Source organism: Urocitellus parryii, chromosome 2, assembly GCF_045843805.1.
Source record: "Urocitellus parryii isolate mUroPar1 chromosome 2, mUroPar1.hap1, whole genome shotgun sequence".
Classification (NCBI taxonomy): domain Eukaryota; kingdom Metazoa; phylum Chordata; class Mammalia; order Rodentia; family Sciuridae; genus Urocitellus; species Urocitellus parryii.
Window position 1 is genome coordinate 176163897 of NC_135532.1, and position 16781 is coordinate 176180677.

At 36.1% G+C, this 16781-nt stretch overlaps 1 protein-coding gene across 2 annotated transcripts in view; it reads left to right on the forward strand.

The window, feature by feature from the left end:
* The window catches only part of Lsg1 (large 60S subunit nuclear export GTPase 1), a 33048-nt gene extending 16804 nt beyond the window's left edge, over positions 1-16244 (forward strand). The window contains exons 6-14 of one of the 2 annotated variants that reach the window (XM_026400277.2): positions 1381-1441; positions 2295-2471; positions 6104-6517; positions 8398-8499; positions 8586-8729; positions 10494-10617; positions 11841-11920; positions 13766-13939; positions 15767-16244. In XM_026400277.2, the coding sequence (XP_026256062.2) occupies positions 1381-1441; positions 2295-2471; positions 6104-6517; positions 8398-8499; positions 8586-8729; positions 10494-10617; positions 11841-11920; positions 13766-13939; positions 15767-15946 (1456 nt within the window). In that variant the 3' untranslated portion in view covers positions 15947-16244. The remainder of the gene's footprint in view (positions 1-1380; positions 1442-2294; positions 2472-6103; positions 6518-8397; positions 8500-8585; positions 8730-10493; positions 10618-11840; positions 11921-13765; positions 13940-15766) is intronic. The other variant, XM_026400278.2, reaches the window with a different exon arrangement.
* Positions 16245-16781: the final 537 nt, after the last annotated feature.

Genomic DNA, 16781 nt, shown 5'->3' on the forward strand with positions numbered 1-16781 from the left:
ATAAGGCGTTTCCACTGTGTTCACAAATGTTTCCTGCTACACAGTTGGCACTTGGTATCCTAATCAGCGCATGAAATAAAGCTAGCTTAAAATGTCTTCTTTTCCTTCTGGTGTTTTGAAACCATTTATCCTGTCTGCATGTTTAGTAGGTAGATGTAATGTTTATAGACCCTGTGGTTTTACCTTATTAGGCTTTGTCCCTTTTTTTTTTTTTTTTCAGACATTCAGCTTAATTCAGTTTGCAAGTGATATGTTACCTTAGAAAGGAAATTCTGGGGCCAGCTAAGACAACTTAAAAACAATTTGTCAAAAATTAGGAATTCTTTGAATTTGAATCACAAGGTTATGCTAAAATTTTAACTATTCTGTGGGAGGGGGCGATGCACTTTCACTTGTCAAAGCCCTCCCCTAAATGATAACCTTGATTCCTTGGTATTTAGTATGGTTGTGGAGAGTTACCTTAGAAAAGGTTGATCTTCCAAATTAGGATTTGGGGAGAGTGCTGTAAGATGGTGATAGCTCTGCAGCTTCTCTTTCCATTGGCAGTGACAGCTGGCCCTTAGAACATCTTGCTAGCCACAGAAACTGGAGTGAGGGAGAGTAGGAGGGAGGCACTTCCCAGAGAAGCAGAGGATCTTTTCTGAGGAGAAAAATGTTGCAGTGTTGCAGTGCCATGGAAGGCACCTGCAATCCCCTCCAATTTGTGAGGGATTCAAGGACTACAGAGAGTTTTTTTATTGCTCCATATTCTTTTCTGTATGATGGAAGAAGTTGAACTCATGATTCCTGCTCAGTATGGCAACTTAAATTGATATTTTACTGTTTTGTTATTGAAGCATGTTCTTAGAACTGTTGAGTGATTGTTGGCTTTGTGGTAGTCCTGGGTTTAAATAAGATTTTGGCTTTTATAGAGGTAGCTGTCAGCAAGTGATTTATTAGCTTTCTTTTGAAGCTTTAATATGAATGAAAATTAGGAACTGAATATTTAGACTTCAACTTGGAGTGGACTATGTGGAATACTCTTTTATCTTACCAGGAGAGTTTAATAGAAATTATAGTGGAAGTTTTAGCAATGAAATGCCGCTTTAGTCTCTCTAAGCCATTGTTAGAATGGTAGAATGTTATGGTTAAGAGCATAACCCCTGGTCCAAACTGCCTGGATTCCTGTTTTGGCTCAGTTGCTTATAGCTGGTCCTAGGCTATAGGTCTTAACTATAAGCCTCAGTTTCCTCACACAAACTGGGAATAATAGTGCTTTTAAAAATATGTGTCAAGTGCTTAATATACGGAAAGTGTTTGCTACTCTCCCCTCGATATATGGGCAGCAACCCCTTTCACTTCACAATGATTAGATTCTCTCACTTATTTTTTTTTTCCTAGTGATATTGTGGTCCAGATAGTAGATGCTCGAAACCCACTGCTGTTTAGATGCGAAGATTTGGTAAGTAAAGAATAAGTTATCTGTAATATGTCAAAATACACTGTACTGTCATGTATATCTAAAAAGAACAAAAAATAAATAAATAAAAGTTTAATTCAACACCTTTGGGGTAGCAAAGAAAGACAGCATCACTCACAGCAATCCCTGTAGGCAAGCATTCTGTACTCATTAGCTTTGTTTGTTTAGGCCTCTCCTCCCAAGGTCAGGAGCTTGCATAATGCCACTGTTTAGACAGATGTTTTCTCTTCTGAAACAATTGTTCCATTTATAGGAAGGCACAAACACTTGCATGAGTTTTCTAGCTTTTAGTTCAGAAGCTACTTTATTAATAGACATTTGCCAGTTTCCCATTTTTCAAGAGACACCAATGGAAATAACATTTTACTTATTTTTTCATATTCCATTCACTTCACTTTTAAATCCATGTTAAGTTTTCCCTTCTTACACTTCACTTATTATTTCCTGTAGTATTTTACAAGTAAATTATGTTTATAAAATTTCACAGGGTATAGTAACTAAGGTATAAAGATTACATGAAATGATATACTACAGATTTAAACTAATAAAACACTATATTCTGTGAGGTGTTCATATTTCAATTGAGAACCATAGTTATACAGATTTTTTTAAACTTACAAAAATCAGTTACAAAAATCTTAATTGTGAAACTTCTTTTCAAAGCTTAATGAAAGATTAATTAATAGAATGTACCAAGATTTAAAATCTTTAAACTAGCAAGTGATTTACTGTGGAGGGGGTGCAATTTTTAAAAACACTTTTATTGGGTATCTTTAAAATAACTAATATTTTACTTGTTTGAAGAGATATTTCTGAGTGTTCTTGTCTCACCTAGGAATGTTATGTGAAAGAGACAGATGCTGAAAAGGAGAATGTTATTCTGATAAACAAGGCTGACTTGTTGACTGCTGAGCAACGGAGTGCCTGGGCCTCGTACTTTGAAAAAGAAGATGTGAAGGTTATTTTCTGGTCAGCTTTGGCTGAACCTGCTCAGTTGAATGAGGACTCTAAGGTAATCTGGAGCACTTTTTCAGGGTGTTTGCAGGGAGAATTTTGGTGTTTTGTTTTTCCCATTGGAGATTTGTGGGAACTGGTTTTGTTTTTTCAGGGTTTTTCCCCCTAAATACTAATAGTAGGATGACCAATAGAAAAGTGAATCACAAAATTACTTTTTTTGTAGTTTTAAAATATTCTAACATCCCTATTGTTGCACGCTGATATTTTAAATTTTTTTCTTTTTAAATAAGACATTTTATAGGAAGTCTCATAATGACCTTGTAATTACTTCTAAGGAAATTAGAACAGAAAGATGTAGTAACATTTCAGGGTTTGATCAGAATCCCTTGACTTTGTTTTGAAAACAAAGAAATTAACCCTAAACTTAGATATACCCTCTTATTTCCTTAATCTTTTAACCCAAATTTTACAAAAATAGGGCTTTTTTCCTAATAAGATAATAACTATGAGAAGAAATTAATAGACTCATGTTTTATATTAATAGACATTTACAAGTAAATGTTTTTTTCCCTATCATCCTTTCCTTTTCTCCTGTCGGTCACACATCCATTTAGTGGGTATGCAGCTAGGTTCTGTGAATACAGCACCCTCCTCTGGGTGTACTCACAATTTAGCAAGCTCTAACCTCCAGTTCACCATCCTGTTAGTCATGTTACCTCTATGTGACTGCTTTCAATGACAAGGTCCCAAAACCAGGTAGCTCATTCCTTTTCAGTCCCTAAATTCAGAAAGTTCTTCCCTTAGTGAAGCTGTGTTAGCCCCCTTAATCTTTGATCTGAGCACTTGTCCTATGTCCTCTTGGTTCCCTTGACTACACATTGTAATATCTGCTATTAAATTCTTTATAGACACCCTCTTTGGAGCCCCCATTCTGAATGCCTATCTGCTTGTGTCAGGATTATGATTAAAATTGGCAGTATTACTCCAGAAGTATATACAGAAGTATATTGCCCAGAGCATATACAGAAAGGTGCACATTTTTTGACATCAGGATACTTTTATTAATTCAAACTTTCTGTTAATTTCATCTGCTTCCAGGAGTTAAATTATGCTGTTTACTTATATTAACCTGTGGTCAACTGAATTTCTCAAATAGTTTTTTAAAAGGAGAATTTAGCAAACTATTTTTACATGTGGAAAAAGTTTACTTTTACCTCAACTTGGGATAGTAACATTAATGGTTTGGGATCAAGGTAGAGTTTATTTTTTAAAGGGCAGTTTTTCTTTTCTCTCATTCTGGCTTTGAATCATCTGCAGACTTTGTGTGTTTACACTTCTATATAGTCTGTATATTCTTCTAAGTCATTGATAACATTTTTAAACATAATCAAACCAGAGATAGGAGTTCTGTGACCTTTTCTTGACATAATCACTCTCTACCAAGCTTTTTTTTTTTTGTACCAGGGATTGAACCCAGGAGTACTCTACCACTGAGCTATATCTCCAGTACTTTTATTTTTTGAGACAGGGTCTTACCAATTTGCTAAGGCTAGCCTCCATTTGCAGACCTCCTGCCTAGCTTCCAGAGTTATTGTACCTTCAGCATTTTTATGTGGTGAAGATAAGCACACTCACAAGAATAAATAAAAACTGACCCATAAAAGTGATATTAATAGAATCTTACTCCCTACCAGGCTTGTTATTCTGAACACATTACATATTTTGTTCATTAAGTCTTCTCAGCAGCATGCAGGTACTTCCTACTCTCTGGCAATTGGGCTCCGTCTTTTGCCTACGTGCCCACTATTTCTATTGTTTCAAATCTGTCCTGGAAACAAGTGTCATGAAGAAGTGTTTAATTAAATATTTATCACTTTATGGTTCTGTCCTGATAAAACAAGTTAATAACCCTATCAGAAATGGAAAAAAAATATCAGTTTCTATGTCTTTAACATTCTTCTAAGTAATAGATTCTAGAGAGAAATGAAATTGTTTACATGATGTGTTCTCAGGAAACCATGGGAGCTTCCTATTGATGTCTGTCTTATTTTTAAGGCTCATCAGCTAATTTGTGGGTTTTTTCAGTTATTAGCCTATGCATTAACAGTGCTTGACTTATGGATATTTTTTTCTGATTTTTAAAGTGATGTGCCATTTGCTCCTCCCAAGTCTTTTAAAATCTCTTCTCCATGATTTCTCAGGTTGTGTTTTCATATCAGTAGCCATATCTAATTGGGTATTGAATATAAAACTTATTAAAAATGGCTTGACGTTCACTGCTTATTTGCCTTTCTGAAGAGTGTGGTTCTTCCTCTAATTGTTCAACCCCTTATTTAAATATATATAATTCTTTTTAGTTGAATACAATTCTCTGGGTCATCTATTAATAATTACATTGTCCAAAGGCTTGACTTTCTCATTCTTTCAATTTTTAACGTAATTATTACAAAGTCCTTTTGTTGTCTTTAGCATTTTTTCTAAAGCTGAACTGCTTCTAGCCAGATTTTCTACCACACATTTCTTGATTTGTAGTTCACGTTCTTGTTTTTATATTTCTTTCATATTTTAAAATGATTCAGAAAAGATCACAGTGAGGACACACTGACTTCTCTAGATTCATTGCTTATTTATCATAAAAATTATTTCTAATTTTAGGATTCTCTTACAGGCCAGATTTCTTTTTGAGTGGCCATTGTGAAATCATATCTATTTTTCCTCAAATGTTGTTGTTCTTTCTTCTTTCCTAACTTTTAGGATACCTGTTTGACTGTGTCCTCCTTGGTGGCTGTTACTCATTCTAGTATTAAATCAACTTAGAAATGATACAAAACATGTGTCACTTTCAAGTCTAACCACTTCACACTTGTAGGTAAGAATTAGTGCTACGGTAGAACTTCCTATCTGCTATGTTGTTCAAGAGGGATTCAGAAGAATTAACTCACCCATGAGTAGTGATTTTTATCTTTCTCTTTTCCAAAGGAAATCTTTCATTGATAATGAATCATCAACTTCTGGATTGAAGTTTTGCTACTCTGCATTTCACACTCAGGGGTCTGTGCTCCATGGTACTTTTTGACTAATTAAAGGCACTTAAAGAGTAGCAGGGCTGGGAGTGTCCCAGTGAGAGCAGTTGCCTAGCATGGGCACAGCCTTGGGCTCCATCCCTAGCACCACAGACACAAAAGAATAGCCATTTCCTTAAACATTAAGAAATGTAAATGAAGCTCAAAAGTTTCTTGCTTTGTTCAAAAAGGAGAATGTTAAAATGTTTTATTGTTAATGAAAAATGCTTTTATTCTACAGCCCACTGCAAAATTATGTACTGCCAAAGAATTCATCTTAACATAGGGTTTTCCAGTTGCTTTAAGATTTATTTTAAATTAGAAAAGTAATTCATAACATTTGTACAAAGTTCAAATTATGCAGAAATGCATATGGTAAAAAGTGAAGATCTGCTACTCCTGCCCTCCCAGAGGGCACCACTATTGGTGACTGGCTGCATGCACATCCTTGCATAGAAAGGCTTACTTTCCCTCCTCCTTGTGTTTGCCTTTTCCAGTCTCCAGCATAATTTTCTTGTCCTCTGTTCATCTTACTTACATAACCTGCTCATTGAGTATCTTCACCAAAGTGTAAAGTGCAGCTATACACTTCTGAACTTTTGTGATTTTTTTTTTTTTTTTCCAGCAGGAGCAAGTGAACCAAGATGCTGGAGAAGCCAACACATCTGAATCCGAAAACTCCAGTTTTGAGGAGAATGAAATTCCACACAGAGAGACCGACCATCTCTCAGACAGGGATTCTTTCTCATTTAATGATTCCTCTAGTGATGAAGATGATAGTGAATATGAGGACTGTCAGGAGGAAGAGGAAGAAGATTGGCAGACATGCTCAGAAGATAGCTGCCCTGATGAGGAAGCCCATGCTGAGGGCTGGAAGAAAAGCTGCACTGTGGATTCTGAGGTTCAGGGAAGGAAAACCCCACAGAGGAGGCAGATACACAATTTTAGCCACCTGGTGTCAAAGCAGGAATTACTGGAGCTCTTTAAGCAGCTACACACTGGGAAGAAGGTGAAAGATGGACAACTTACTGTTGGACTGGTAAGATGAAATACATCATTAAATTATTACTACCTAAGTGTCTATTCCCCATCCTTTGTTAGCTACACAAGGACCCCAAAGAGCAGTTAGTCTTCTGGCATCATAAGGAGCATATCACCATCTTATTGCCCACTGGCATCATGGAATGAAGCAGTGTGTTGGCCAGAGCCCAGCTTGAGGGGTGAACTCCCTCAAGGCTTATATGTTACACACTTGTTATGCTAAATATATTATCCAATCTCCTTCCAGTTCAACTCTTAATGACTTGCAAATTACCAACAGAAACTAAAATGAAAGCATTTAATATCTAGTTCGGTATTCTTTTGGCATCTTGAGGTCCTTGCCAACTTATACTGTAAATGTTCCAGATGCATATTTGGGAGAATTCCAACATCTTGGCCAGGCAAAACATGACAGATGCTTTCGTTATGTAACCACTGCATAGCACAAAGGAGAAAATAGATCACATCCCAGCATATATATATCCTAATTCCAGAGGCTGTGAAAGTCCCTATACCCCAAAGGGAAAAAGCATGGCTCTAAATGGCCCCAGCCTTAGCTAAAGAAATGTAAGATGTTAGAGAAGGTGTTTATTATAAAGATCTTCTATCCAGGAGAACAAAGAGTAGAAGAAGGGAGGTCATGGCGGGTTTGGAGTCTTGGGGCTCTTAAGTTGCATGCCTGCATGTCAAGTAAAGCTAATCCTAATTATGTTTGAACCTTCTATAGCTCCACTCAACTTGCTTCCCTGGCCCTGCAACAACAACAACAATAGAAACTTGCTTAAAATGACTAAAGCAATTGACATTTTTCCCAGTCATGCAGTAGAACTTTGGAAAAGTTACTTAATTTCTTAGAGTTTTAAGGCTTCATTCTGTGTTTTATTACTAAAAATTAATTTCTGCATGCATCAGAAAGCTCAGCTTCTCAACAAGTGTTTTTCATTTAATGAAACAAAAAAACAGCCTCTCTCACTTTCTGAATGTGTTACTCTAGAAATACTGAAAATAGGGCTTGGGATATAGCTCAGTTTAACACTTCTTTAGCATGCACAAGATCCTGGGTTCATTTCCTAGTACTGCAAAATAACTAAACAACTTCAACATAATAAAATCCATATGTGAAAATGCCATAGTAGAAATCCCAGAAAAGCAAGTTGGGTTTGTGGCTCAATGGTAGAGTGCTTGCCTAGCACATGTGAGGCACTGGGTTCAATCTTCAGCACCTCATAAAAGTAAATAAATAGGGCTGGGGATGTGGCTCAATCGGTAACATGCTTACCTGGCATGTGCAGGTGCTGGGTTCGATCCTCAACACCACATAAAAATAAAAATATATTGTGTCCACCGAAAACTAAAAAATAAATATTAAAAAATTCTCTCTCGAAAAAAAGTAAATAAATAAAAATAAAGATATTAAAAGAAATACTGAAAAAGGTTAATTTACCCATTCTAAAAACATTTTTTGATCACCTGCTACAGGCCAGGCATTCTGCTGGGCCCAAACTAAAAAGTTATTGAAAATTTGAAATAATCATATTGTGATTTAATGTCTGTCTGGTACTCATCTTCACCTCCTTATGGAAGATGCAATGGGAACAGTGAAATGCCTGTAAATGGGGCAGTGAGATTTACTTAGGTTAACAGCAAAAGCTATAGAAATACAGTTTGTATAAATTAGCTATTCATCATGGAGATGAGACTGGAATAAACCCACCCAAACTGCAGGAGAAATGGGGGTCAAGGAACACACAAAGCATCTATTTCAAACAATCTTCTAAAGTAACCAGATGCTTATGCTAGTCTTGCCGCCATTTATGTGCTATCTTTGGGTCTTTGGTAACTACTGTGCCTTTTCAGTAATTTCTGAGTCTCTTCCAGGTGGGCTACCCTAATGTTGGTAAAAGTTCAACCATCAACACCATCATGGGCAATAAGAAAGTATCTGTGTCTGCCACACCTGGTCACACCAAGCATTTCCAGGTATTTCTACAGCCCCTTGCCATTCACATACCGCTCCTCTTTCCCTTCATCTGCTATATATCCAACATAAACCTCTTGTCTTTCAGACTCTCTATGTGGAGCCTGGCCTATGCTTGTGTGACTGCCCGGGCCTGGTGATGCCATCCTTTGTGTCTACTAAGGCAGAGATGATTTGCAATGGAATTCTCCCAATTGACCAGATGAGAGATCATGTCCCACCTGTATCACTAATATCCTTTCTGCTCCAGAAAAAACTGGTTGTTTGGCACATACTAAAGCTTCAGGGATTGGGGGCAGGGGGGCATTGCCTTTCAATGTCATTTGAAGAATTCAGGTCTGATATTTTAAAGACACTAAATAAAATACTAAGAACCTACACAAGTTTACATCAGGACTTAAGTATTAGAACCTTATCTCCTGATTTCATCAACCTGTAAAAGTGGAAGAACCCCAGCTTTAGATTCTCAGCCCCAAGTTGCAAACCTTTATCATATTGTCATTTGACTATTTGAGTGACCTTAGAAAAACTTGATTAACTATCTGAATTCTTATCCTTTTCTATGAAATGAGAACAATATCTACCTCACAGCTGATGTTAATAATGTTTTCTGATGTTTACTAAGTTAATACTCATAAGTCAGTCCTTGAGGCAGGTATTGCTATTATTCCCATTGGACAGAAACAAGTTAAACCATTTACCCAAGATCTCACAGATGGTAGTAGGTTAGGAACTCCACTGCCTCTCAGCACCATGAGTTAAATGTGAAGCAGCATCAAGGACAGTACCTGGCCATCCTAAGTGAATATAGTACAAATAGCAACCTGCATAAACCTTAGAATACTGCATGTACATATATAGTATGACACCATTTTTGTAAAAACTTTTATCTCACAAAACAGTTTTCTTGTGTTCATAGGTATATGTGTATAAGAAAGTGAAAAGTGGACTGAAGGATGTACCATAAACTGGTCTTACTTGGGGCAGAGTGGGGAACTGGTGTAATGATTTAAAAGCTTAAATTTTTTAATACTTATTGTTTGTTTCTTTGTTTGTTTTTAGTACTAGGGATTGAATGCTGGGATATTTTACTACTCGACTATAGCCCCAGATCTTTTTATTTTTTATTTTGAGACAGTCTCACTAAGTTGAGACTGGCCTCAAACTTGAAGTCCTCCTGCTTGAATCTCGTAAATTGTTGGGATTACAGGCAAGCACTACCATACCATAATTTTAATAGTTGAAATTTTGTTGTTAGTTGGGAACACAGGACTTAATATTTATGTTTTTCTGTATTTTTTTGAGTCTGCTAATTAACAATAGACATGTATGAAGCATTTAAGGAAGATTAGGCTAGTACTGTGGAGGTTAACAGGTATAACTTGGGTGGGTCCTGCCTTTTAAGGATGATCAGTCTGTGGGGATATGAGATGTGTTCATGAATAACTGTATAAGATAGAATTGTAAGTGACCTAAGGAAACTACAGATAAACTGTGGGAGATTAGAAAAGGGAAGAAAAGTCATCTGCATAGTTGCACTAAGAATAAAGACATCCCATGTTTTTATATCTTAATTAGGATTAGCTCACAAATTTATAGTTTATTTATAATCTTGGTTTTGTTTTTTTTTTAATGTCATCTTTAAGGTCTCTTTAGGAAGTGATAATTGGTGAATAAAACTTTGTTTAAAACGAAAAACTGACGGCTAGGGTTGTGTCTCAGCAGTAGACCACTCGCCTAGCACATGCAAGGCCCTGGGTTCAATCCTCAGCACCACATAAAAATAAATAAATAAAGATATTGTGCCCAAGTACAACTAAAAAGTAAATATTCAAAAAAAGAAAAACTGATACTTTAATGAAAAACTGTACTATTTGGAGAGAAGAAAGGGCACTTGTCATAAAAGTTTTGAAGTACTCTGTTTTTAGCAGTATGTTTTAGATGTCATGAGGCAAAGATAGTCAGTTCAAGAAAATGGATTCTTTGACCAGTTTACGTATGCCAGAATATTCCACGACATGTTTTAGAAGCCACCTATGGCATTAATATCATAAAGCCTAGAGAAGATGAAGATCCCTATCGACCTCCAACCTCAGAAGAACTGCTGACAGCTTATGGATGTGAGTTGTTTTCTATATTAAAACATGAACAAAACATAGCAATATGGTTAATTAATAGAAATAGTTAACAGAAGTTTTGTGGAGTTGTGGGGATGTAGGCATTTAAACCCAAGGTAAGCATGTACTCTACCATTGAGCCACATTCCCAGCTATTTTATTTTTTTATATTGTAAATATTATTTTTTATCTAGTACTACTTAACAAAGCCAGTAAAAGAAAAGCCAGGATGTAAAAACAAATGACCACAGACAGTTTCCGAGACCGCTGTCTGCGGGTCCATATAGAATTAAGGATTCTTGCAGTGAATTTTAAAAGGCATTGCCAAATTACTCTAGTTTTGCTTTGTATTTCTTTAGATAATTGTGAAGGTTGAACTTCTTATATGTTTGTTGTCCTTCTATGTTTCTTCTGGAATCACCTTTTTCTACATATTGGTTGTATCTTAAAATGATTTGTAGGAGATCTTTGTTCTGTGTGGGCGTGTGTGTGTGTTTTGTTTTGCGCCCCCGAGTGTTTACTTATTTATGGTTTTCTTTAGCCTTACAGAAGAGGACAGTTTTAATAGACTGTCTTTTCCTCTTTGGATTTGACTCAGCTTGATGTTTTACTTGGGGAAGCTTTCTCTATCCCCCCAAAATAATTGTCTTCCTGTAAAATTTATTTTAACATTCAGATTTTTAATCTATCTAAATTTATTTTTTGTATGATGTGAATTAAGATTCTAAATACTTTCCTGTAAACAGAACAAGCCAGCATCCATCTAGTATGTGAGAGCGCTGAGTTTTTAACACAACCTGTCTGCCACCATCTATTAATTGAATAATATTAAAAGGATCTTTATCATATGTTTGGAAAACTACCAAAAAAAAAAAATAGGAGTATCATGAAATAAAAAAGCTTGCCCTGTTGCTTTTTATTTTGCTAATAATATTCTCAGATAGCTTCCTTAAATAAATATTTAAGGTCCAGGGATTGAAGAAATAACTGGAATATAGAGAAATTTAATGTAACTTTAAGTGAGGTGCTAGAGATTGTTAAGATATCAGATTCAACTACATAGTTTATTCTGCATTAGCAAATATTTGTAATGCTAAACAAAATATATAATGATAATTAATTTTTTAAAACATAGTAATCATGCTTACTTAAACTAAATATACAGTACCTCAATTATCTTTGTGATATTCTGTCTTCTGAGTTCATTCTGTTCATTTCTCCCACAGATATGCGAGGATTCATGACAGCACATGGACAGCCAGACCAACCTCGGTCTGCACGCTATATCCTAAAGGATTATGTCAAAGTAAGTGCATCCTGGATTTTTGTTTTTGTTTGTTCTTACTTTTTTTTAATATTTATTTTTTAGCTTTTAGGTGGACATAATATTTTTATTTTATTTTTGAGTGGTGCTGAGGATCGAACCCAGTGCCTCACACATGCCAGGCGAGCGCACTACTACTTGAGCCATATCCCCAGCCCTGTTCTTACTTTTGAATAAGTGAGTCTTTTCTCACATACTATATTCTTAACTAATGGCAACCTGTTACAAGTTTATGAGATTTTTTTTTCATTGAGATGGAGTAATAACTAGGGTTATATTCATAATCCAGAAGTGACTAATAACATACTGTGAAAGGAAAGATGAAGATCTTTGAACACCTGGAATCACTGAAATTCATTGATTTATGCTTCTGGTGTTTCCATTTCTACAGCCTTTTGGTTGTTCCCATTGTGACTGTTATTACAATCTTCCTTATGGTTTACCTGTTTGCATGCCTTTCTTCCCATGCTTATCTAGTAACAGTAGTAGTAATAGCTAACATTCATATCAAAGATAACTTGCATAGGAGTTGTAGATGTTTTATATGTATCTCATTAAAAATATGTAACAAATCAGGCATGGTGGTGCATGCCGGTAATCCCATTTACTCAGGAATCAGGCACGAGGACTGCAAGATCAAGAACAGGCTGAGCAACTTGTAAGATCCTGTCTTAAAATAAAAAATAAAGGATCTGGGGATATAGCTCAATAGTAGAATATGCCAGGGCTCAGTTAATTCCTAGTACCACCAAAAATAAATAAATAAAAAGAGAGACAGGGGGGTTAGGGGAATGGCTTAGTGGTATAGCACATGCTTAGCATTCTTGGACCCTGGGTCCAACCCTCAGCACCATGAATGAATGAATGATGTCCATTCCTTAGCACCATAAATATAAATGAGTTAACAAGTTTAAGAGGATTAATGCTGTCATGTTACAAATGAGAACAAGCTATTTTGGATTATCTTCATAATTAAAATGGAGATTAATCGTATGTAGCTCATGTAATTCTGGGAGATTATGAAAACAATGCATGTTTTTAACATATGTATGTTACAGATATCATTAAGCTCAGTGCCTGGCACAAGAATTATTTTGGCCTTAAGTGTAATTCTTTACAAAATTAGCATTATGAGGCCCTGGTAGTAACAAGTTGCGAGGCTTTGGCTTTATTCCTTTCTTTCCTCAAGCCCACATCAATGGAGTTCTTGGAGCATAGAAATAAAACTGGGCAGCCATGTTTTATTGACTCCAGTTCAGGAAGAAAGTAGTTAATAGTATTTATATGGATTATTTATTCTCTTACCTTCTTAACTGTGAAGGATGCAAAGATGAGTAAAGTGTAACTTTTAAGTCCTCTAGGGTGGAAAGATGCACATGTGTACCCAGTGAGCAACTACAATCCCACATATAGGAATTGGAACTGTCTTGATTTCAGATTTCTAGCCTAATGTTCCTTTAGTACAGTGACAATTGTCTAGTTGTATCCTGGTTTTTCTTTTGGAAAATATTGACCATAAGTATAATCATAAACGTATACTAAAGAATGCTTAGTAGAAATGCAAACAAAGAAACAGAGAAAAAAGATTTTGTTTCAGTCTTGGGGCCATGGGAGAGCACCATCTCTAGAACACTTTCACCATCAACATTGGTGTAATAAAGTGAGGACTCTTCAGTTGCAGTAGACCTAAACTCAACTCAGCTGAATCAAATGTAGAAAGCTCCCTAAGGAGGTGGCTAGTGGAAATGTCTCTTCTGGGGATTTTTATTTTGGGATAACACATATGACACTTAGGAGACACTGTTATCTTCTCCATGTTCTTTGTAGGGGAAACTACTATACTGCCATCCTCCTCCTGGAAGAGATCCTGTGACATTTCAGCATCAACACCAGCAACTCCTAAGGAATGAAACGAAAAGTGATGAAATAAAAATGCAGCCGGGTGGAAATAAAAAAACAAAACAGATAGAAAATGTAGTCGACAAAACTTTTTTTCATCAAGTAAGTTTTAACTTTCTTTAACTTCTGATCCAACACATTTTTATAACAGTAAAGATTAAGATATTCACATACCATAATTAAAATTTAAGTTCCCACTCATCCTTTTAAAGGGTACAGTAATTTACAGTATATTTACAGAGTTGTACAACCACCACATTAGTCAGTTTTAGAATTTTATTACCCCAAAAAGATCATATGCTCTTGGCAGTCACTCCTCATTCTCATCTCCCCGCAGCCCTTGCCAGCCACCAGTCCTTCTGGTTATATAGATTTGCCTATTCTGTACATTTCACATGAATGGAATCATATGCCATGTGATCTTTTACAACCCACTTTTTTCACTTAGCTATCTATTGGTCAGCTGATGGACATTTTCAACTTTATGACTATTATAAATAATGCTGCTGTGAATGCTTCTATAAAAGTTTTTATATGGATATATATTTCACTTCTCTTGGGGATATACATAGGAGCAGGATTGCTGAGGTTAACATTTGAGATACTGCCAACTTTGCTAAAGTGGCTACTGTTTTACATCCCACCAGCATTGTAGGAGATTTCTAATTTTTTCACATCCTACCAGTACTTAAATTTTCTGACTTTATTTTGCCAGCCTGACAATGGGGCATGTATCTTAGTGTTTTGATCTGCATTCCCCTAATGACTAGTGATGCTGAGTATGTTTTCATGTGCTCATAGGCACATGTATGTTTTCTTTAGAGAAATGTCTATTATTGTTAAATTATAAGAATTCTTCATATATTCTAGATATAAGACCCTTATCCAGTTTCTAATTTGCAAATATTTTCTCTTCCTAGTAGGTCCTTTTTCCTCTGAGTCAACATATCTTATGATTGGGGGGGGGGCTTGTTAAATATATTCAAAATATTCAAAAACTACTGTATCTTTACAATATGAACAACTTTGTCAGGCATGGTGGCATATGCCTGTAATCCCAGCAGTTTGGGAGATTGAGGCAGTAGGATTGCAAGTTCTAGCCCAGCCTCAGCAACTTATTGAGACCTATCTCAAAAAAATAAAAGGGATTGAGGATGTAGCTCAGTGGTAGAATATGCCTGGGTTCAATCCTCAATTTTAAAAAATATATAGTTTTAATTGCTTATATCATATCTACTGGATCTGTAAGTAGTATTTTAAAAGACAGATTTATGTGCAAGAGAGTTAAATCATAGAATTGTACCTAATATATATTTTAAATGCTTTTAAGTGAGTGCTACAGCAAAAAAAGAAATTTTAAAAATCAGCTGTATCCAGATACTAGTTGGGTATTTATCTGGTGGTTTACCTGTGTGTTTCACAAAATGAGCCTGTGAGGCAGGCAGGGTCATGTATAAGAAAGCTGAAAACTTACCATTAATTTTATTCTATAACTAACCTTTAGCCCAATATTTTACTATTACACAAAGATTGTGAGATCTTGATTTCCATATCAGATCATATTGGATTAGTTTTTCATACTACACAAACTTAAAATTTCTTTAAAAGAGTCAGTGTCTAATTTGGGTAGAGGCAGGTTGGATTTTGATAAGACAGAGATTTCCAGAACAGAGCTAATGCTATGAATTTAGTTATAGATGGCATTTAAACCTATGGGACTAAGTAAAGTAGACGAGGGGGAAAATAAAATGAACCAAAGAGAATTCTGGGAAGCTTAACATTTAAGGGGTGGAGAGAGAGAGAAAAAAAAAAACTTCACTCAGTGATATGTTCATGTTTATCTTGAAGTGATCCATAAACAATACTGTGTATGTTCATCAAGGGAGACAGCCATCTGGCACCTTGTATATAATGTCTTTTATTTCCCAGGAGAATGTGAGAGCTTTGACCAAAGGGGTTCAGGCTGTGATGGGTTACAGGCCTGGGAGTGGCCTGGTGACTGCATCTACTCTGACCTCTGAAAATGGAACTGGGAAGCCCTGGAAAAAACATGGCAACAGAAATAAAAAAGAGAAAAGTCGTAGACTCTACAAGCACCTGGATATGTGAACCTGGGCTACAACAGAAGTGGCATCTGCACTGTGCAGATGGAAAAGAACAGAAGCTGCTTGTTGCCTGTGCCTTGCAGCCACATCCAACAATCTTGCTGTCAAGACTAAAGGGCTCCTGGAAATGCCATCTCTGACTCAAGTAGTCTTTGGAGCCCCAGAAATGTACTCCTATAGGAGGCTGGACTTCAGATGAGGGAATGGATGATGTATATTTGTTTGTGTAAACATACACAAAAATGCATATTAATTTGAGTTGGGAAGTTTTTGAAAATATACTAAAATTAATTTGTCACTAATTGATCTTTTCATTTGTTTAAGTAGATTAAATGCCAGCTGAACATTCCATGATCTTTTAGCAGTTGTAATCAATTAAAATATGACTGGAATTTTAGGTGAATTCTATTGAGGACATTATTTGGATTAGTAGTTTAAATTTCACATAAATGCCCAACATATCTTTGATATGGCAGAGGGCTGGAGAGCTGGCATATATCATTTTTAAAAGCCCTGAGGCTGGGGTTGTGGCTCAGCGGTAGAGCGCTTATCTAGCACGTGCAAGGCCCTGGGTTCCATCCTCAGCACCACCTAAAAATAAAATAAAGTTATTGTGTCCAAGTACAACTAAAACATAAATTAAAAAAAAAAAACTGCCCCTGAAGAACTTGACCTTCCAAAATTACCCTTCCCTGAGCCAATCTGACAGAGGGAAGCATGTGTTGTAGCTAACTCATCTGTAGAGAGCCACAGAGAGTGAAAGAATAGTTTACCAGTTTTTATTTCAGGCATAGGGATCCCAGATATCCTTAGGTACTTTCCATTAAGAGTGAGCCAGC